General features: G+C 35.7%; 1 protein-coding gene across 6 annotated transcripts in view; it reads right to left on the bottom strand.

The window, feature by feature from the left end:
* ARHGAP21 (Rho GTPase activating protein 21) overlaps positions 1–23,667 on the bottom strand; it is a 146,846-nt gene that overhangs the window by 38,306 nt on the left and 84,873 nt on the right. For 3 of the 6 annotated variants that reach the window (XM_041765519.1, XM_041765517.1, XM_041765518.1), the window contains exons 5-9: positions 14,227–14,319; positions 13,348–13,426; positions 10,841–10,895; positions 4,694–4,723; positions 1,468–3,361 (exon numbers count right to left, since the gene is read on the bottom strand). In XM_041765519.1, the coding sequence (XP_041621453.1) occupies positions 1,468–3,361; positions 4,694–4,723; positions 10,841–10,895; positions 13,348–13,426; positions 14,227–14,319 (2,151 nt within the window). Of the gene's footprint in view, positions 1–1,467; positions 3,362–4,693; positions 4,724–10,840; positions 10,896–11,936; positions 12,012–13,347; positions 13,427–14,226; positions 14,320–23,667 lie in introns of those variants that run through there. The other 3 variants (XM_041765522.1, XM_041765521.1, XM_041765523.1) reach the window with 2 other exon arrangements.

The following is a 23,667-nucleotide window of genomic DNA, read 5'->3' on the forward strand; positions in this document are numbered from 1 at the left end:
CATCATCTCAGAAATTATCATTAGTCTATTATTTCAACCAATATTTACTGAGTGCCTTCTATATGCCAGGAAGTGTTCTAGTTATTAAGGCTACAGAAGTGGACAAAAAGATCAAAAAGCCTGGCTCTGGCATAGCTTATATTTTAGCTCTGCAGAGAAACATGTATTAAAAAAATATATAAAACAGGTCAAGCGGAAACAAGTGGTATGAAGATAAATAAAGTAGCTTAAGGGGACAGAGAATGTCAGGTTCTGTATATGTGTGTAGGGTACCTACTTCAGATAGGTTGGTGAGGAAAGGCTGTTTTGATAAGGTAATACTTGAGCACAGACCCAAATGTAGTGAGGGAGAATCTTGTGACTCTCTGTGGAATGTGTCCTGGAGCTGTGAACAGGCAGTGCCAGGGCCCTGAAGCATGCCTGGCATACTCCAGAAGTGCAAGGAGGCTAGGGCAGCTGAAGATGGAACGCAAGTACCTGGAGGACAGGAGATGGGATCAGAGAGGTGGAGTGGCCTTGTGGAGCCTATCACAGAGGGCCCTGTAGGTCACAGCAGGATTTGGGATTCTATTCTGGGTTACAAGGAAAGTAAACAGAGGTTCTGGTCAGAGGAGTGGCATGACCTGATCTGCATTTTTAAATAACCACTCTGGCTACATTGTGGACAATACCCCTAGGACATGTGGGGGCAGACTAAAGCCTAAACCAACACACTAGCTAGCTGTTCTACACTGGGGCACATGCTTGTCTTTTAAGTAATTTTTCCAACTCTATACCAAGATCTACTCTAAAACAAAGTAATTTGACAATGAAGGGGTCTCTTCATTCAGCCCAAAGAAATAAGAAATAATAAAAGTAAAAAGCACTGCTTAAATGAAAGGCTGATTATTAATTATGAAAACTGTTCTACTTGGCTTTTGATTCAGATGCATCATCAACTAGGTGCAATTTGGTTTGCTGAGTCCCTTGACCCCAGACAGTGGGAATTCGTTTCATGGAAGGAAGGAAGGAAGGAAGGAAGGAAGGAAGGAAGGAAGGAGAGAGAGAGAGAGAGAGAGAGAAGAAAGAAAGAAAGAAAGAAAGAAAGAAAGAAAGAAAGAAAGAAAGAAAGAAAGAAAAGAAAGAAAGAAAAGAAAGAAAAGAAAGAAAAGAAAAGAAAAAAAAGAAAAGAAAGAAAGAAAAGAAAGAAAGAAAGAAAAAAGAAAAGAAAAGAAAAAAGAAAAGAAAAGAAAAGAAAAGAAAAGAAAAGGAAAGGAAAGGAAAGGAAAGGAAAGGAAAACTGTCACTTGAAATAATTTTTGAGGGTAAAAGCTTATGGCTCCGGTTTCAGCATAGCTCAGGAAATTGAGGACAAACGTTTCAAAATCACAGCTAACGTTTTTGTGCCCACTGCACTAGAACTAATACCTTGCTGAAAAGATGTGTAAAGCATTTGACGTGGCAGCCACTGAGTAAAGGGGAGCTTACCTATGAATGGGATGGATGCCAGCGAATCCCCAGGCGGGCTGGTACTCGAGGCCTTCCTTTCCTCCATTCTTTTTATATGGACCTCTCGGCGTGCATCATTAGGCAGCCAACAGGTCGTGTCTGACCCGGTCTCCTGGTCATTTACTGCCAAGATATAAGACTGATGCCGTAAAGGCTGTGGTGTCTGGCGACCCGATGGGGGTTTTTCTCTTAGGACGACAGTTTCTCTATTATCTAAGGTATCTGCCTCCTGAATTTCGGCCTCTCGTAAATTTGGATCTTGATTTCTTTGAGGGACCGAGACTTCAAGATCCGAAGCGCCTGAGTTCTCACTGGTCTGAGGGACCGGCTTCCCAGAAGTTCCAGAAGAAGAGGGCGCTTTCCCAGGCTCCACCTGGTGATCGGGGGCACTTTCGGTTCTAAGCCATGTCTGCTGATTCAACAGACTGTTCTGATGCAAGTGATTTACTGGTCTTTGGTCTTTGACAGAAACAAGTGAGTTCTGGCTGAAGGATGGTTTTGTGACATGCGGAGAAGGCGCTTTCAGGGAATTACTCCGGACTTTCACAAGAGGTGACCTGTCTTGTGAAACCCCTCGAGGCAGTGACATTCCACAAGTAGTCTGAAAACTTCTGTTGGGCTGTAGTGTTTTCAGATCTGGTGGCACTTTCTTAAACTGAGACACAGATCCCACTCCTCTGCCGGTCACTCGCCTGTTGTCAGAATTAACGCTCGGAGCCACGGTAAAACTTGAACCTCGAAAAGACTTGTGAATTTCTTGCTGCCTGGGTCTTTCATAAATCCCTCGCCTGTCATCCTGTTCTGTAAATCCACTCCACTTGTAAGTCTGCTTTCGTTCTCCATTCGAATCAGGTATCTGACTTTCAGAATTGACATTTTCTACGGGTTCACCCTGTCCCTCGATATAATCCCACGAACGAGTTCTGTGATTGCTAAAACTAACAGATGAAGATGCCAGTGCCCCTTGAGATGCACTTCGTGGACAATACTTCATTAGCACAGAATCCTCCAGCCTTTCCTGGGACACACTGCGCTGCCGGATCTGAACAGACTGGGGCACTCGATCGTGAGAGGTGCTTCGACGTCGTACCTGCAAAGTACTGCGGTTTGGTACCACCTGGTTATAATCTGTTGTGCTCTGAGACGCTGCTCGTAAACTATCTAGCCTTTCTTGAATTGTCCTACAACCTATGTGCAATCGTCTGTTATCAATATACTCTTTGTAAGTTTTATAGTTTTTCCAGTCTATGTGCTGATGGGAATTCGGAGAATAGTGATTAACAGATACAGAAGGGGAATCCACAGCTTGAGGTCTACTGCTTGAGATTCCTTCCGAATGTCCACTGTAATTGGTGGATTTAAGTAACATTCCCGAAGGTTCCAATGACCTGGAGCCTGCAGTCTGATGAATTAGATGGGCAGTGGGAATTGATGATGATGGTGATGTGGTCCTTGACACTGTTTTCAAAGAGGTCTGCTCATTTAGGCCATACCTCACCTCTTCGGTTCTATGTGAAGGAACTGTATGGTTGTTTCTATTAGTTAACAAATCTACAACCTTCTCAGAAGGTACAATGACAGTCCTTACACTTTCATTGCAAACACACACTGCTGTGTTCGATTTTACAACATCTGTTGGTGATGGAGGCACTTGTATTTCCATTCTGTAGGCCCTGCCAGGTTGTGTCAGTACTGGTGTACTGGTTTGCTGTTTGTTCGATGATGAATCTGGAGGAGATATTTCAACTGGCTGTGCCATGGCTGAAGGGGCAGACGGCAGCCAGGGATAGCAAATTGGTGGAGGTTCGGGGATATTGCGGGCATTACCACTGTAGGCTTCATTGCCTTTTAGGTAGGCATCTTGCGAATACGCCTACATGGAAAGGAGGAAAAAAGTGTCACTTAAGATTTATAAGACAACAATTTCCATTCTTGCAATGGACTGTTTTACTTTACTGTGCCCTATCTTATTCCTAAATGACATTCGCTAAAGCAAGCATGCAAACAAAACATAAGGACGCTCCACACATTTAGAAAAGGGCTAGTCTTTCAAGAATCAAATAAATTATAGAATTTGCAACAAATATAAATTACAACTGCCTGTTTTCTCAAAAGATTAAAACACACCAGTTTTTCCCCCAACCAATTAGAGATAAGCTTTGTTGCTTCTAAAATCTTCCCCATTCAAGTTTTATGATCTTTCAGCATTTGACAGGTTAAATGGCTGCCAGATAAAGCTCAGCAAAAGAAGATTTTGATCTTTTGCCAGAGTGAAGGCGAAGATATTAAAAATCTTAACCAAATACATTTTCACTCTGAGTACTACTGTCGGGACAAATTAATTATAACATATTGAGCAATGTCTTGCCAATTAATGCTTACTGAGTCCTTAAAAATAATCCATTCTGATTAAATTAAATCCTAAGCCATGCTAAATATTTTAATATTTAAAAGAGAAAATATGTATGTTTAAATCGAGCATGTAAATTAAAGATACAAAAATATGAAACAAAGGAATTTATCTTCCTGTACATAATTTTTTTTTGTTTTAAGCTAATGCAAAATTATATTGAATGAATTTATTTGGTCTCTTTTACTTACTATAATGAAACATTTCTCTATTACTAACAGGCAGGCATGCAGTTCAAATGATCTTTTATCCATTATTTATGAAATTATCCAGCAATGTATTTCAAAACTTCAAAATAACTGAAATTAAAGGCAGAGATGCAATAAAACAAAACTAATTGATGGAACTCAGGACTAGGTCACATCTGAGATAGTGAGGTGTGGCATCGTGTTACATATACTCTCCTAATCAAAACAAGCTTAATTCACATCTATCATCACATCCTGTCTTTGCATTAGATAGCTTGCAAAGCTCAAGTGCAGCCACAAACATAACAGCAAAGTACCAGGGAAAGAGAGAGGGTGAGAGACTTTAAAAAAAAATCCACAAACGGGTAAATGTTATGTTTTAACATCAGTTATGCACAGGATTCAAAAGAAAACCAAACATGAAAACAAAAAATAAAGAAAATCAGGTATCACAAACACATTCTGCAAATTAGTAAGATTAACATAACACTACGGAGGGGTTTCTCTAAGCAAACTTACAGTTTTAATAGGTTGGCTTATTACATATCTCTATAAAACATAACTTAAAAAAAAAAAAGCAAGGAAATGGCTTCTGTGCATTTCTTACCAGAGCTGTGACATCCTTTGTAAACTGTAGCTAGCAGAAAATAGGAAAACATAGTAGAAGCTGCTTACTGATATAAAGACAGAATCATGTTGTCATATTGATGCTGGAAACAGCAAGCTAAAAATACATCTATACTGATTTCTCTGGAAGGTACCAAGAGAAGTAAAGGGCAGTGAAGCATAAAGAATAACTTCAGTATCCTTCTGAGCATCTTTTTCTCAGGCTTTTATCTGGCTCTTATTTGGGTTGTCTACCATTTCTGAAAGCAAAATACATCTGGTGACAGGCATTCCTAACAGCTATTTCCTTCAATAGGCACTGCTGTCTGATACTGTGCCACAAAGCTTCCCTTCCACAAGAGCAACATTGATGTCTCTCATTTCCCCTGAGCTTCTTCCATCTCTGCTTCCAGATGACGAAACGGATGCTCTATTATGCATTTAAAATAGTACAACCTCCTCCTTACCCTGTAAATCAGAGCATAACCACAAGCTGTCAGCTGACTGCAGCTGTCTTTACACTATGATTTGGGAAGAAAGAATGATTGTTGGATTAAATGTGTTTAACTCAAAAATCAAGATCTCTCACCACTGTACCTTTTGTCCTGTTTTGCTAGTTTAAGAAAATTATTACTGAATGGACATAAAAATATTACTTCCAGAGGAATTCTTTTAAAACTGATACTGAATATTATGGAACATAAACCAGAATGCAGTGGAAAAGCTGAGTAGATAAGAGAAAACATGCATGCCATAATATTTTAAGGCATGATTACAGTCAATCAAAATATACATGTTGGGTTGTATGCCACTGACATAACAAGACTATCTTTTTGATGCTGATTATATTCACACAATCCTTTTCCACGGTAGAAAGACTGTGTCTGGATGAGTGAACACTCTGGTACAGTATTTCCCACAGTATGCTTGTAAAATTTTATGAAGCATCACCTGAAAGGGAGGGGGGGGACAGAGTATTCTCTATTCTCAATGATGTGGTGAAGGACTGACTAGTAGGCTTGACTTCTCAAAACCTCTACTACATTACATTGTAAAACTCAAAGGGAAAGGAGAAGCTTATTCGGGCACAGAACCCCTTTTTTTCTGAAGGGGTTTTAAAACAACTAGAATTTCTGCTGGAAAGTACCATCCTAGAGCTAATAATTTACAGACACCTCCTTTATTCAAATTTGAGGACAATAAAACTATATGACAGGAACTATGAAAAACTTGAAAAAATATCTGACACACTTCAAACATCTCTAAGATTCTTATGTAACAACTCTAAATACTAAATAGCTTACTTTCATGGGTCTCCACTTCTGGGTAAAGTTATGCCAAATGGGTCCTCACATACATGCACATGGACCATGCATTAACAGCAGATTCACTAAATAGAATATCCTGCACAGACAGTACTACTGCCTAATGTAAGCAGATATAATTGAGATGAATAAAACATGAATTCATTCAAGAGCAGTACTGAATTTCCTTACACATTCTCAGAGTTCATGAACACTAAAAAAGCCTGTTTATCTATCTATTTAAAAGTTCCTCATTCTGAGGGCACCTGGGTGGTGCAGTCACTTAGACAACAGACTCTTGGTGTGGGTTGGGATCTCAGAGTCATGAGATGGGCTCTATGCTCAACACAGGGTCTGCTTGAGATTCTCTCTCTCCTTCTGCCCTGCTCCCCCAGCCCCACTCATACTCTCTACCTCCCTTAAAAAAAGAAAAAAAGGAAAAAAAAAAAACTCCATTTGGATTAGAATTGTAAAGAGCATATTAAATAACATTTAATATTGACAGTCTGGATCCTGATTTTATGTACAGTATCTAACAGTAACTTAATCCTAAAATAATCTTCCCTTCGGTTTGAGTAGAGTTGCATCAAAATCTCTATTACCATACCTATTACCATTATACTACTACTACTATTGCATATTTATTATCTAATAAGTGGTAAAAACAGACAAAAAGTCCTACCAAAAAACCTGCAGAATAAGTTGGTAAGATTGAAATTCCTCCCTACCATTTCACCTTTAACAGGATGACCTATTAATTTAATCCATTACTTTTGATAAAATAAAAATTAATTATATGTCTGTCTGTATAAAAAAATACATGTCAAACATACCACAGCAAGGCATGGGAAAAGGGGATGGTATGCATACTTTATAACTTTCTAAATTATTTGTAACTTTTCTATCAAGCATGTAACTATTCCTATTATTCAAAAACTGATTTTGAAAAAGAACAAAGTAAATGCAAACTGGCAAAATATGAAAGAACCCTCCAGAATTTCTGGTCTTGCTTCCCTACTCTAGGCAGGACCACTTTCATGCACACTTGACAAATGGTCACCTAATTTTAAATACAATATTATACTGATTATGGAACATATTAAATACTTATTTTCAAGGTAATTCTAGTAAGTCTTAAGAAAAGCTTTGATTAAATTACATTTTCCAATTTATATAACATAGTCACAGAGTGGCAAATAGGGCATTAGACTCAGAGCCTAGAGATGAATTAGAACAACAGCTCTGAACCAACAGCGTGACTGGGCTCAAGCCCCTTGATTCCTAATCTGCATCCAATGCCAGTAAAGAATGGTGGTTTAGTTGAAAGTACAGGCTCTAGTCTCATACCTGCCTTGGGTCAAGTCCTAGTATCATTGCTTTCTTCCCTGTTATTCTAGAAAAGCTGTTTAACCTTGCTATGTTTAACACAGAACAGCACAAATAGGCTCAGAGTGCCCTGTTCAAACACCAGACACACCCAAGAATCTCCACCACTATCAGAACTGATCAATCGAAGATTTGATGTTGAGTCCATTGAGCTAACTGCTTAACAAAATATCGTGATGCATCCACTGAAAAGAATGGCCAGGTCTAGTTCTCCTATCCTGAGCCCATTCCAGGAAGGGCTTTCTTCAGTCAGCATCACTCTCTAGGCCACATAATGGGTGGTGCCTGTTTCATTCATGCATAGCCAACATTTGAAATGGTGACGAAACCATTTTGTTTCTTTGAAAATGGAATAGAAAGTGTTTTTTATTTTTAATAATACCCTCAAAAACTAAGATATCAGTGTCTAAAATATTGTTATAAAATACTGTCAAAAATAACTAAAAATGAATGTAATACTATTCATATTGTTAATGTAGAAAATATATGATGGTTCAGAAAATGAGGCTGCCAAGTACAGGAGCACTAGTACCAGTACTAGTTTAGTAAAACTAGCAATTAGTCTTTATTTTATTTCACGTTTTTCAATATCACACACTATCATCTATAATCAGAAATTTATTATATACTTATCATGTATTATATACATGAGTCAAACTTCAAACCAAATTAAATTTTCTATGCTGCCTCTCAAAGATGAGCTGAGCACCTCTAGAGCAATTTGGTGCATCCATCACTTCAGGAAAAGAAAATCCCATTGACACACAATTGCCCCGTTGCCTCGGCTAACATACATAAGCTACAAGAAGCTTTCACTTGGGTAAATAATTTTTACAATGGCTGTAAAAATGTTCATGTTTACTTTTTCTTTACAGTGAATATTCAACCTCACAGTATATATCTTTATTTTTTTTTTAATTTTTTTTTTATTATTTATTTATGATAGTCACAGAGAGAGAGAGAGAGAGAGAGAGAGGCAGAGACACAGGCAGAGGGAGAAGCAGGCTCCATGCACCGGGAGCCGACGTGGGATTCGATCCCGGGTCTCCAGGATCGCGCCCTGGGCCAAAGGCAGGCGCCGAACCGCTGCGCCACCCAGGGATCCCCTATATCTTTAAAAGCATATACTGTAGGTAACAGACTTAAGACCAACATAAATACTTAAGGCCATTAGGGAACATTTTAACCCCAGAATCTGTTAGAGAGAAGAATTTCTGCATATGCTTTTTGAAATCCCACATTCTCTTTGCATTTTATAATAGCTTTAAAAAATGACATTCTCAGATGCCCCGGCTAAGTCCTAATGTCCTTTAGGAAAAAGCATAGTAAGCATTAATTATATACACTCCTTCGATTTGTCTCATGAATTATAGTATGTTCAAGGCTGGGTTTAAAAGTGAGGTGTTTTGTTTTGTTTTTAAAGATTTTATTTATTTATTCATGAGACATAGAGAGAGAGAGAGAGAGAGGGAGAGAGGCAGAGGCATAGGCAGAGGGAGACGCAAGCTCCCTGCAGGGAGCCCAATGTGGGACTCTATCCCAGGACCCTGGGATCACGCCCGGAGCCAAAGGCAGCCGTTCAACCACTGAACCACTCAGGCGTCCCAAAAGTGAGGTTTTCTTTTATCATTAAGGGCATATGCTTGTAATCTCTTAAGATTAAAATTCAAATAACATGTCTGAAAAACAAATTTTGTTACAATTTTACTAGAACCCTTTACTAATGAACTTTGAAGATCTGTGTGCTCATACCACTCAAGTGAATCAATTTTTTCCGTGTGTGCAACACTTTGTATCTTGCCTTTGTTTGAAATATATATATTTTTTAAGTAAAATATAGCAAATTAACCTTCTTTTCCACTGATCATGAAATTAGACAATTATTCCTCCCACTGCTGCTGCTTCCACATTGTTGCTCTTCATCAACCACACAGCAGGGTATGATGGTAATTTTGTGCTTGATTCCTGCCCTAGGAGTTCAGTACAATGCCAGCCATGCTGTGAAATGAGCACTGTTCGAAACAGCATCCAACCAGTGTCTTCACCTTGGCAAGGAAAGAGTCTACTAAAGATGAGAAAATAGTTCTGTTTTGGAAGTGCATTCTGTCTTTGAGTCATTGGATTGCCAAGGAGGATTCAGGTAAAGCCTCCCCTACGTCTGTGCCTCATCTCCTAGCCCTTTGTAACACCATAGTGGATTCCCTCATTTATTTCTAATTTGGTGAGTCCCATTGCCTTCAGTAGTTCTGTCTGCTGCTCTGCCATTCTGCTAAATTATCAGGGCAAGTACTCTACAACTAGCTCTCAATGCCTAGAAAAACTACCCTGCATAGTTGTACCTTCCTTGTTGAGACTCCCCAATGCCAAAAGAACTATGTGCTTAATCTGTTATCACTAAAAAGCCAGTCCTAAATAAAATCCACATGCCTTGAAAACACAAGGTAGATCCCCATGGATTTCAGTTTATTATATTTTACACAAATACGCAGAATCATTAGGATCAGTTTTAGTGATGTTTCTGTAAAAAAATGTTTACAGAAGAATACTTAGGACTTATGCCTTACAAATGAAAAAACATGACTTTGCCATTTCCATTCCCACCACAAAGATTCCATGTTGTACTTGAATTAAAAAACAATAACCACAGTTATTTGCTAAAAAGAATTTTAAAAACACAAATGTCAGTAGCCACTGCCATTTCTTAGATCAAGGTCAGCTTTCAATGTGTTACCTAAAAGGTTTTCCTCATGCTGTCTTATTCTACGGAACTACAAAGTCAATTGAAGAGAAGTATTTTCTTGAATTAAATTTATATATGTTACCTTCCTTTTAACTCCTAGCAATATTTAAGTTCAACAAAGGAGTTAAGGATTCTATTCAATTCATTTTCTTTCTAAAACTGAGGAAAAAATTTAGGCTAAAAGCTAAAGTCTTCAATATTTCTCCCGTAAGATGCAGACTCCATTCATTGTGAACCTTACTTCCAATAGAATGAATTGATACTGTTACCAAAACTGTAGTAGGTTAATTTACAGTCATACATATTGAAAAATTAAGAAATGGCTTTCATAAAATTTCTGTTCTCATAATAAAAAAAAAAAAAGATTCTAATTCCTGGGGCTACACACTGAGCTTTGGCTTCTGGTCAAAGGACTACCTCGGATGCAGTATCAGAGCAAACTCTTTAGGAATCTCATTCCAAATGGCAACAACAGAAGTACACTGTAGAATCAATAAAATATTCTTATGTCACTTAACTATAAAAACTGACAATATTTTTTTGTTTTTTGTTTGTTCATTTATTTTGGTAAAATGCTGAGAATTCTGACTCTGCTACATGAACCAAAGGGAACTTTTTTCCTTCCCAGAATTTATATTCAGTCTACCTCCATCTTTAAAGAATTTTTATTAACATTTGAGACTACAGAACAATTCATATTTGAGTAAATAAAACTCACCACTTGGAGAATGTCTTCATCTTTTGGCATAACACTAAGTTCCAATGTTGTATCACTGAAATTGAATATATATAAAAATTATGTTAGGGGAGGTGCAAGTGTATAAAAGAGAAATAAAAGAAAGATAGTTAGCTCAGAATTATTTTTTAAATTTGCTTATGAGTTTAATTTTTGTTTTTATAAATATTTACTTATCAAACCCAAATCATTAAAATAAAAAAGTTACTTTTATATATAAAGCTAATTATGAAGGAAAGAAGGGATCCTGCCATATGTTTGAGCTATTCATAAGAGTCTTCTTTATTAAGTGTTTCTAATTTAGGGACATTAAATATATTACTTATTTTAAATATTCCTGGAACAGAACTCTTCAGTATATATTTATTTATTATTTTAATTCAAATCACAGAAAAATTATATATTTTTACCACATATTTTCACTATTTATCAAGTTAAAAATACATTCACATGAAATTAACCAAAGAGCCCTCAAATTTAACATTTTAAGTCATATAAAACATCTAAATTTTGAAATATTCCCTCTTGGCCTCAGAAGTGAAGGAAATCAGAGTTTACCCTCAAAACTATCAAAATGACTCATTTTTTAAAACTACATAGCATTTCAACTATTTGCTTTCTTCTCTGACTTAATTTTAGAGCTTAAACAGCTTAAAGTCTCACTTTATTTTGGTACTATAAATGCCCTGTTAAAAGATAGAGAAGTTTCTCTAGGTTTAAAAAAGCACCAAGGGGTAAATTATACTCAGTCTTGTGATCTAGAATTATATTTAGAAAAAGCAACGATAGTGGGATGCCCCCATCAAGTAATTCAGTATCTAACCTAACAATATCAGATTTTTTTTCTTCCCCCAATACAATCAAGAGATTAAGAAACAATCAGACAACAACAACAAAAAAAAGAAAACAAAACCTAATAGTTTACTGGTGTCACTTTTTGTTAGATTTGAACCCTTATTATCAGGTTCATAAATGCTCAGAATAGTAAACCATAAGAACCACAGGTTCAAATAAATTTTATTAATCAAATATGTAGGTACTTGTATTTCAATATTTAGAGTTGGTAGAAAATACATACTGATGTTTAGATAAATTCTTCTGCAAGGATACATTTTTACATTAATACACTGCAGAATCTCAATGGCTTTGTGCTGCATTATCCATTTGCTACCAACTGCAGACAAAAGGAACACAATTTTTTTAAAATAAAATAAGATCATGAAAAAACAGTATTTCTCTATTTTTCAAATTGCTTTATTGGCTGAAAAATCAAGACTGTCATTCCAAAGTGTTATTAACTCCAAGAGATAAACTGCACCAGTAACAAAAAGATTAATGAAGATTTTGAGGAAAACAAAGATTAAGTTATGGTTACTTGGAAAAAGTATTTTTCAAGAAAAGATGTTAACAAATACACTAAAAAAATCCAACACCAATATGCTGTATCTATGATGAACTAATTTAAGAGAATAAAAATTGGGGTGATCTCCCCACTGCCTCGGAGTGGCTTTAAATTCTTCACAATCCCCTGTTCTCTCCAATACTTGAGATCAAATAGGGATCACTGTCAGGAACACCTAGAATCCAATATTTGAGGCAAGATTTAAGATTTGCTTTCCCTAAATTTAATTAAATATTAAAACAGTAAGAAAAATATTCAGAGAGCAATAAATCACAATCACATCACCTAATTGTAAAAATGACAATGCTTTTGAGCATTCATGTAACTAACTTAGATTACAGCATGAACTGCTTTAGACATAGAGGAGCTTGATAAAAGTCTTCAGAAAATAATGAACTTCACTTTAATTACAAAGGGATGATCTGGACAAAGGGACCCCAATCAGGGCCTACGCTTGACAGGAATTCAATATGCTAACCACTTTGGCTTTCAAATTCTTTATTTATAATTTAGAAAAATTTTCTAGGTGTGTGGTAGACAGAAAAATAGCAGGACTAAGTTATCTTTGAGGTCTCAGGTTATTCTGTACATATTTATTTGCCTTTAGAACTCAAAATTCTTTTATCCTGTAGAACGCAGGTAGACAGACAGATTCAAAGAGAATTTCTTGCTGTCTTTGCTAAAACAAATGAATAAATTTGAGTCAAGAGTATTTAAAGATATTGGAGTAAGAGGTTTTAAAGTAAATTTTAATATGCATTTATATTTTTATTACAAATAAATTATAAATTTAATCGTAATTTCAAATAAAAGTGAGAAACTTAGAGTAAATCTAAAATATGTTCCTTTTAGATTCTTAAGGACTTTAATCACAAATCTGATATATTTGCCAAAGCAAAGCACCAAATAAGCTACCATCAGGTATTCATCCTTGGCAGTTCTCACATGTATTATCCACTCCAAGGGAAAGTCCCACATCTCCCCATCCCATTATAGAATATAGACAATACTATATTGAATCTACTTGCTTCACTTATTTATAAACATCCATCTTTGGACAAAATTAATCATATTTCGAGAATCTTACCTGTTTTGAATTAAAGCAATTACTTGGGAGTAGGTCTTTCCAATAACACTTTCTCCATTGACTTTTATAATTCGATCACCTTCAAAGAGAAGTAAAAAAAAAAAAATACATGAGGAATTCCATAAAAGATCATTTCTTTTTTTTTTTTAAAAGATCATTTCTGACTACTTTTGAAATATTCCTTGAGTAATGTACTTATTTTTGATATATTCCTCCTATTTTTTAAAGCATCTTTCACAAACATGAATCTAAATTTTAATGTATACAGCTTCTGATGAAATATAGCTTAGGTCTTAGAAGCTCTAGTCAGGGATGAATTTAGAAACTCCAAAAGCTATAGTCACCAGGTGACCCTGGCTACACTATTTATGCCCATTATTTGTTTTCTGAGTTGCAGAACTACTAGTTATTCCTCTGTTTACCCCGTCACTTCCTTGCGTTGGAGACTTAAATTACTCTTCGTAGGGCAATAATTAATCAACTCACCTCTGGCAGATAAGATAGTTCTAGAACATACAGATCCAAGATTATTTCAATTTTGTCAATACATATCTGTACCATTTTACTATTTTGTAATCCTTATCAAAATTAAATGTAGGCACTTTTAAGAAAGCCTCCAAGAGCCTGTTATCTAAGTGGTAACCAAAAGTGCTCCTAATTAATAATTTATATTAAGTTATTTGTGTCCAAACCCATCTATTTGGGTATCAAGAAACATACAGAAAACTAGGTTCCAAAAACAGTAATAACTGACATGAAGATACAGGAAAGAACATACAGAAGGAGATAATGAAAAATATGGAAAATGAAATATGGAAGAAAGAAGAAATAAAGGAAAAAAGAAATCTGGAGGTATTGTTTAAAGAGGAATATCAGTACCTGTACATAATCCAGCTTCAAAAGCAGGTCCTCCTTCTTTAACCTGTTTAACAAATATGGTATCCATTGGTTCCAAGCGGTTTCTTTGTTTTCCTATGGGAGAGAAAAAGTCCAAGGCACAATCTTACTTCACAGTATTTTATTAAAATACTGAAATAGAAAAAATAAATAAATAAATAAATAAATACTGAAATAGAAAATGATATTTTAGACAATTAAGCAAAGATTTTTAATGAGGTGTTAAATACATATCCTGAATTTGGATGCTAAAATCACAATTTAGGAGTTTTCATTAACTCAAACATTTATTTTGTTTCTTCTGTAACACAACCACCATCACCGCAAGAGTAATGGTATCCATTTAGTGGGTACATTCTGTATGTAAATTACTACACTGAGAGTTAATTTCCATATCACATGTTACTACTACTATTGCATAAAAGGGGAAACTGAGGACAGATTAAATCCTCCAAGGTCACATAGCTAGATTACACAGGCAGTACTTACTCAACTGCTTTTTAACACTCCACTGGGCTAAGTACTAAGTTATAACAATGATGGAAGATACAGTCCTTTCCCTTCAGGGACTATGGTCGGAGAGAGATGTACAAACCAAAAATGGCACTATGGTATAAAAAACAATCATAGGCAAATACAATATACAGTTATGGCAATGACGAGTGCATGATCAACTCTGTAAGCCAATATTTCACAACTTGCTATCCATGGATCATCTGCATTAACACTGAATGTGCTTGCTAAAAATCAATGTTTTGGGGTCTAATCAGAAGTCTGCTTTGTCAACAAGTCTCCCGGATGATTCTTATACACACTAACATTTAACAACAACTAACAGTTTCAATAAAACAGAAGTCAAGGAAAGATTCCCAAATGAGAGGGCATGTAAGCTAAGTGATAAGCACTAAGACAAGGACTGTGGTGGGAGGAAGGGCAAAGAGGTAGATAGTGGTTCTCAAAGTGTGGTCCCCAGACCACATAACCAGGGCTTTGACATAACCAGGGAATGTGTTAGTCATGCAAATTCAGGGACTCCATTTGAGCTCTGCTAAATCAGAAACTGAGGTGACTGTGATATGCAATCATGTTTGGGAACCACTGAAGTAGGAGACACAGCCCTCACTCTTAAAGAACATGACTGAGCAAATAAGGCAGATATATGCAGGGAGTGATATAATAATACTCATTAAATTGCAATACTGGGCAGAAAATGAATGTTAAATATTAAGAGTTTACAATTCTTGCCATATAAAACTAAATTTTCATCATGGTGTATCACAAATGTGGCTCAAAAGTTTCTTTTTTTCCTTTTTTTTTAAATACACATTTAAAAAAAAGATTTTATTTATTTGAGATAGCGCACAAGCAGGAGGAGGTGCAAAGGGAGAGGGAGAGGGAGAAGCAGGCAATGTGGGGCTCAATCCCAAGATTGTGGGGTCATCACCCAAGCCAAAGGCAGACGCTTAACCTGACCCAGGCTGAAGGCAGATGCATAACCAACTGAGCCACCCAGGTGCCTCTTAAAAAAAAGTCTTAAAAAAGCAATATATATCAATAGCTCCCTTTACACACTTTGCTATTTACTCTGAAAGAAGTCTTCTAAAGTAGTGGATGACTAATTCAATCACATATGCAATAGGGTGGAGTAAAAATTGCTTGTTTTTAAGTTTTCTTTGTTTTTTGTTTTGTTTTTTAAGTTGGCTCCATGGTGGGCATGGAGCCCAACACAGGGCTTAAACTCATGACCCTGATATCAAGATGTGAGCTGAGATTGAGAGTCAGACACTTAACTGACTGAGCCACCCAGGCACCCCAAATTACTTGTTTTCAGAAGCCAGTAGATATGGATCCAAATCCTTGCTTTGCCACTTCATAGTCCAGTTGCAAGTAAGTAAACATTTTTACTTAACTATTACTTTTTCTTCTATGATATTAAGAGATAATTATTCCATATTTTTACATTCTTGAAGAGTTTCCATGAAGACTAATAAATGAGATAACATGTGAAAGTATTCAGCATGGCACATAACTTGTTACTCCAGTTATAATTCCTCAGCAAATGTACATTTGCACTCTCCACAGTGCTCAAATGAAAACTAGTACCATATTTTATGTCTGTAAGTATTAAAAACTTGAAAGGTAATAAAAACACACTTGCAAAGTATCTATTATACAATTTAGAAGCCTATAAATTTGTTATCAGATATCTTCCCAAAGAAACTTTATATGGCCTTCTATATTCAGATAACATGAAAGTATTATAAATCCTTTTGTCATTTCAGATTAGCTATGATAGCCATGACTACTTTCTCTGTGAGGCTTTGGAGGAAAAAAAAGAACTAATGTCAGTTAAATCCCTACCATAAAGAATATCCTAATTCTTAAGAGATGTTTGTTAAAGGAGTCAGGGACTAATTGTTATGACTGTATCACTGTATTGTATTATCATACTTCTATAATTATAATTCTATCTGCAACTTAATTTTCAAATGGTTTGAGGGAAAAAATAAACCAAGAGACCATCCCTAGACATGTGGACAGGCAGATAAAGCAGACAGAGCAATATGTTAATTGGTAAACCAAGACAGACAAGGTTTCTGCTGTACTTTGAAAATTATAATAAAAAGCAGGAGCGGGATCCCTGGGTGGCGCAGTGGTTTGGCGCCTGCCTTTGGCCCAGGGCGCGATCCTGGAGACCCGGGATCGAATCCCACATCGGGCTCCTGGTGCATGGAGCCTGCTTCTCCCTCCGCCTGTGTCTCTGCCTCTCTCTCTCTCTCTCTCTGTGACTATCATAAATAAAAATAAAAAAATAAAAAAAAAAAAGCAGGAGCGACTTCCTGGATGTGCCAAGCTTTATTTTTCTTCATAGAATTTATCACTCACTACTTAAAAATATGCTTTTATTTGCTTGCATTTTGGTTATTTGTCTCTCCCACTAAAATGAAGAACAGGGATTTTTGTCATGTTCTCTGATATCCAGAGTACCTAGAATGATGCCTAGCACAGAAGTGGCATTCAAAAAATATTCAATGAGTGAATAAATTTATTATTTAGTTTAATTCTCATAATAAGCCTGCAAGATATACGCAAGTAAGAGGAAACAGACTAAGTAACTTAAAAAGAGGCAGAGTAGGGATTTGAACTCGGGTCCGAATCCAAACACAGTGTTCTCAGTTATTTCAAAAATAATTAAACTATTTATTCATTTGTCAAACTTTACTGAATACAGGCAGACAGTCACTTATAATTACTTTGAATAGAAAAAAAAAAGTTTCTTTTCAGTATCAGTCACTTAAAATTCAATTATTTTTGGCTAGGTCTCTCTGTAGCCAACTCAACATTTATAAGAACTGGCATTTAAAGAAAATCATCGGGATCCCTGGGTGGCGCAGCGGTTTGGCGCCTGCCTTTGGCCCAGGGCGCGATCCTGGAGACCCGGGATCGAATCCCACATCGGGCTCCCGGTGCATGGAGCCTGCTTCTCCCTCTGCCTGTGTCTCTGCCTCTCTCTCTCTCTCTGTAACTATCATAAATTAAAAAAAAAAAAAAAAATTAAAGAAAATCATCTGTTTCTTCTAGCTAGAGATTTGAAGGTTTAGTAAGTTTTGTTGAATCAAATCATTGCTTTCATGGACTTATATAATAAAAGAAGAAAGATTTTCCTCATTAATGTCTTCTAGTCTATTACGTCCAAAAGGTGATTATACCATACTTTTATTTAAAAATACAAAATGTAAATGACTTTAATGAACTCTATAAAAACATTGAGAGTTGGCTGGGCGGCAATGTAGTAAATTCTGAAAATTCTGATAGAAAATTTCACTTAACCATAATAGAAGTTGTCCAAAATAATTTTGATTTAATTTCTATAAAAGAAATATTAATTCTTCAGAGACTGACATGATAAAATCAGAGACACTGTCATTGACAAATCTTTCAACACACTATGCGTGAAAACATTTGAAGGTGGAACAGATTAAAATGGGGACAATCTGACAGCAAAAACCATCACATCTGCTGAGAACTACTTTTGATTCTTGCTGTCCCTTTTTTTTCTGAACTTTGTCTAAAATCTGACTTACTATTACTACTTAGATATTATCCAATTCCTTCTAAACAACAGAAAACTGATAACCCTTAATTACAGGCAGGTTTCACTAAAAAATATACTTCATTTTAATTTCCATATTCTCTGATTCTAAGTTAAATGCTTGGCTTATTAATTTTAAGGTGTGTCTTTAAGAGAAGTATTACCCAAAGGATACAAACATAGTGATTCAGAGGGGCACATACATCCCAATGTTTATAGCAGCAATGTCCACAATAGCTAAAATATAGAAAGAGTTCAGATGTCCACCAAAAGATTGTGTGTGTACACACACACACACACACACACACACACACACACACACAGAGGAATATTACTCAGCCATCAAAAAGGATGAAATCTTGCCATTTGCAATGACATGGATGGAACTAGAGGGTATTATGCTGAGCGAAATCAGTCAATCAGAGAAAGACAAATACCATATGATTTCACTCATATGTAGAATTTAAGAAATAAAAACAGACGAACACAGGGGAAGGGAAGGAAAAATAAGATGAACACGAGAGGGAGACAGTCATAAGAGATTTTTTAACTATAGGAAACAAACTGAGAGTTGCTAGAGGGGAGGTAGAGGGGTAGGGGCTAACTGATGGGCATTAAGGAGGGCACATGATGTAATGAGCACTGGGTATTATATGCAACTGATGAATCACTAAATTCTACCTCTGAAACACTATATGTGAACTATACACTATATGTGAACTAAATTAAATTTAAATAAAAATATTTTTAAAAAGTGTCCTCTCTTTATAAGACAGAGAAAGACAAATACCACATGGTTTCATTTATATGTGGAATCTAAATAACAAAACAAAGAAACACTCATAAATTCAGAGAACAAACATGGTTGACAGAGTGGAGAGAGGCTGAGGGTGGGTGAAATAGGTGAAGAGGACTAAGAGGTAGAAACTTCCAGCTATAAAATAAGTAAGTCATGGGGATGAAAAACACAGCATAGAGAATATGGTCAATAATATTGTGGTAACTTTGTGTGTGATAGGTGGTGACGACATGTATCACAGCAAGCACTTCATAATGTATATAGATGTCAAATCACTGTGTTGTGCACCTGAAACTAATTTACTATTCTGTCAGCTATATTTCAATTAAAATTTTTAAAAAAATTTAAAGAAAGGATAATTTTAAAAAGTATCTTCTTTTTAATATATTCTATTGGAAATGGAATCAAAAATTTCAAGTTTAAAATGTGTTATTCCATCTCTTGTCTTTAATTTTTTAAGTCAACGAATATGCACATCTAAAAGTCTGAACTGTGGTAATTCACAAAGAAAAACAATTCTTTACTTTCCTGTATTATCATCCGGCAGGGCCAGATAGCTTCGCCGGCAATTCCTAGTAAAAAGCCTCTTTTAATTCTATATCCATGTTTTATAATTTCTCATTTTTTGAGAACTCATAGGAAGTGCTTCGAAGAACTGTTTTTATTCAAGTGTTATTTCCTTGACCTTGTCAAAGAAAAGGAAAATGTGTCTTTTTAGCACACATACATAAATCTTTCTGTATTTGAGAAAAGAAGTAAAAAGACGACAATCTGAATAATCTAAATGGCTAAATGACAGCAGCTAAAATGGCCAGGTACAGAAAACATTCCATTTTATGCTATTTAACATATAATTAGCAAAGACTTAACAAGTAGACAGAGATCCCATATGTGACTTTACTTAAAGTTGAATACTATTTTGAAATCAGAAAAAAAAAAACCCACATACTTTCACATTATAGTAAATATAATCACTTGGGAGAAAAATAACGAGGAAGGAAGGAACGAAGAAGAGACGAAGGAAGAAAGGGATGAATGAACAAACTATGTGCAGGTAGTACTTGCCATCTAAATACTGGATGAATATCCAGGTAGCTGTGACTTCTATTCTCCACAGGCAGGATAATGCAGTAGTTAACAGCTTGAGCCTTTTAGACAGATTACATAGTTTAAAATCCTAGCTTTGCCATTTATCTTCAAGGAAGGTTATCAAATGTTGCAAAAATTAGTTCAATTTAATTGGGTATCCTGTATTTTACCTGGCAACCTTACCTCCAAATGATTTTAGACAAATGTTTTACTTGTGTTACAGTGAACTCCTCTGAACAATGAGAATGATGGTAATATATTCCCACCTGGCAATGTTGTTGTGAGGATTAAAAGAGACAATCCATTAAATGCTTATATAATGTCTAATTCAAGTAGGTATTTAATAAATGTTATTACTGTGCTAGTCTGATAATAAACCTTTGGAAGGTTTACATACAGATCAGGGATAATTGAGGCTGGGGTGCTTGTCACTCTGCAAGTGCTTAATTAAATACTGGTTGAAGGAGTATCTCTATAAATCCAACTGTTATATTATGAAGAAATTGAGGAATACAAACCAAAGACTAAAGAACTCTTAAAAAAAAAAGAAGGTAGACAAAAATATGAGACTATACTAAAAAATTTCCAGTAACTCTGACATGAACTACACAATACCTATTTTCAAAGAAACTGGTATTGAAACCAGAGGACTACATCCCAAGGCCTGTGGGCTTTGTCAGTTAATAAAGATTATTTAAATCTGTAAATGACCCTCTCCTTTAGAGAATGCTAAAGCCCAAAACATTGCCAACATTTAAATTATTTCAAAATCTAAACTTAGAATAAAAGCAAACAGACCCAAGCAAATGGATTATTTTAAGAAGTGACAATTTTGCAGCGCCTGAGTGGCTCAGTTGGTTAAGTGTCGCCTTTGTCCTGGGATTGAGCCCTGCATTGGGCTCCCTGCTCAGCAGGGAGTCTGCTTCTCCCTCTCCCTTTGCTCTTCCCCCAACTTGTGCTATCTCTTAAATAAATGAAATCTTAAAAAAAAAAAAATGACAGTTTTGAAGTATGCCACTTATAAAGAGGACCCTGTAAAGAATATCCACAGAAAAGTAGATAGGTATAAGTCAGGGAATCCTATAGTTCTGGGGGCAATAGGAAAATATTTATTAACAGAGTGAACGAATACATACCTTATACAAAGAAATACCCACCCATGTTTTAAACAAAAACAAAGCAAGAAAAAAAAAATAATGGCTGTCACTGAGATTATTAAGCTTTTTGGCTTCTTCCTTCTGAGTTCCTGAAGATGCTACTGAACAATTTTTTTTTAAATGGAACCAATCTTCTCTTTTATAATGACAGTTAATTTTTTAAAGTATTCTTTTAATTGATTTCTTTGTTGTAAAAAAAAATCTACACAAGAGAAAGCCACTGAAATTAAACTGGGCTTCATATGAAAGTTACATAAGCCATGGACGAAGGATACTCTCCACAAATGTGGAAAACTAAAGAGATACATCACATAATGGAGCATTAAAGCTCCAAGCATTAATTATTCAAAGAAAATCAATTAAATGGTTTATGGAAATTGATATTTAGTTTTCAGACCAAAAAATAAGTGAAACCACAATGTAGATTGAAATAGATATCAAAGGTAAATCTAAATAATGAAAAATGACCTCAATTTCTTTTTGATGGGTAATAGATTGCCATGGGGGGGAAAAATAGGGCATGAAGAAGAATTTATTGTGCAAAAGTTAGGCATTATGAATCTTTTAAGGCAGAAAACAAACGAGAAATAAATATCAAACCCAGGTTAGTGATTACCTCTGGGGAAAGAGAATAGGTGAAGAGTTATGGCCTCAATCATACTTATAACCATTGGGGTGGGGTGGGATGGGGTCAGGACTGGGAGGAAGGACGCTAAAATGCTAACCTGACAAAGATAGGTGGCAAGCATTCGGAAGTTACGTTTTCCCCCTATATTTTCTGTTTGCCTGAAATATTTTGTAAGTATTTCTTAATTGTTGGAAACAGACTTCTAATCTTTATTTTGAAGGTTTGGCTTGCTGATGGCATACAAAATTATCCTAAGAGCCTAACAGAGACACACTGTCTAACAACCAAAAAATCCATAAATATCATTATGAAGCAGCATCCAACTTTAAAAGACTGGTATGGCAGATTACTGGGTACTCCATTTCCTTTGGTTATGGCAGAAGCACTAATTAAAAAATATAAATATATGCTAGTTTATTAAATCTAGGTATTCCCAAATTTCTACTCAAGATGTTCTCATCTCCAGAGTGATGGCTAATACTTTAAAATTATATCTCCCAAGCCTCTAATCTACAGCTCCAACAATTATGAGCTTCAAACTCAAAATGCCAATAGCCTCTGGACATTGTAGGATGTTGCCTGTTGGGTCTCAGTCAAATTCTATCTATAAGCAAACTCATATCCTCTACTCAATCTGATCTTCAAGTAATATCAGATGGAGCAAAATAAAATTTTTAAAAAATCTGTTAAGTATTAAAAAGCAGGCTCTATTCTAACTTAATCATGATAAACTTTCAACCCACACCCAGCTAATTATTTTTGCTTACTTTTTATTGTGGAAAATGTCCAACATATACAAAAGTAGACAAAACAGAATAAAAACCCATGAACATAACTTAAATAACTAAAAAAACTTTGTCAATCTTATTTTACTCCTACTCACTTTTTCTTCCTGAAGCGTTTTAAAATAAATCTCAGATATCATGTCAATTCATTCATCAATACTTTAAGATTTCTTTATTTACTTGAGACAGAGAGAGAGCATGCAGGGTGGGAGGGGGAGAAGGAAGAGGGAAAGAGAAACTCAAGCAGACTTCGTGCTAGGTGTAGAACCCGATTTGGGACTTGATCTTACCACCCTGAGATCAGACCTGAGCTGAAACCAAGAGTCTGATGCTTAAGGGACTGTGCCACCCAGGCACGTCCCCTACGCCCTTTTGTTTTTAAGATTTACTTATTTACTTTATTTTTTAATTTAATTAATTACTTTATTTTTTACTTACTTATTTTAAAGGGAGAGAGAGAGAGCATCCAGGGACATTCATAAATACTTTAAATACTGCAGTATGCATCACCAGCAAATAGGAACTTTACTTTTTCTTAAGGAAAGATAACAATCCCAGATTTCTCCATAGTATGTGGTATTCTCCACAGTGTAGATAAGTATAAACCGACAACAAACACAATCTTGCCTTCTACTTTCATCCTCCTAAATGCCTACTTAGCATCAACGAAAAGCAGTATGTCACAACGTAGAAAAGACAGCACCAAAAGCTATGAAACAAATTTAGAGAGGTCTCACATATGAAATCACAACAGAACCCTAGATTAAGTTTCCCATCAAGTTAACCATTCCCAATGGAATGCTCTGCCTACGCATTCAAATCAGTGAGATCACACACACAAAGGAGAACATACAATACATGAAAAACTCCAG

This window comes from Vulpes lagopus, chromosome 8 (assembly GCF_018345385.1).
Source record: "Vulpes lagopus strain Blue_001 chromosome 8, ASM1834538v1, whole genome shotgun sequence".
NCBI lineage: Eukaryota > Metazoa > Chordata > Mammalia > Carnivora > Canidae > Vulpes > Vulpes lagopus.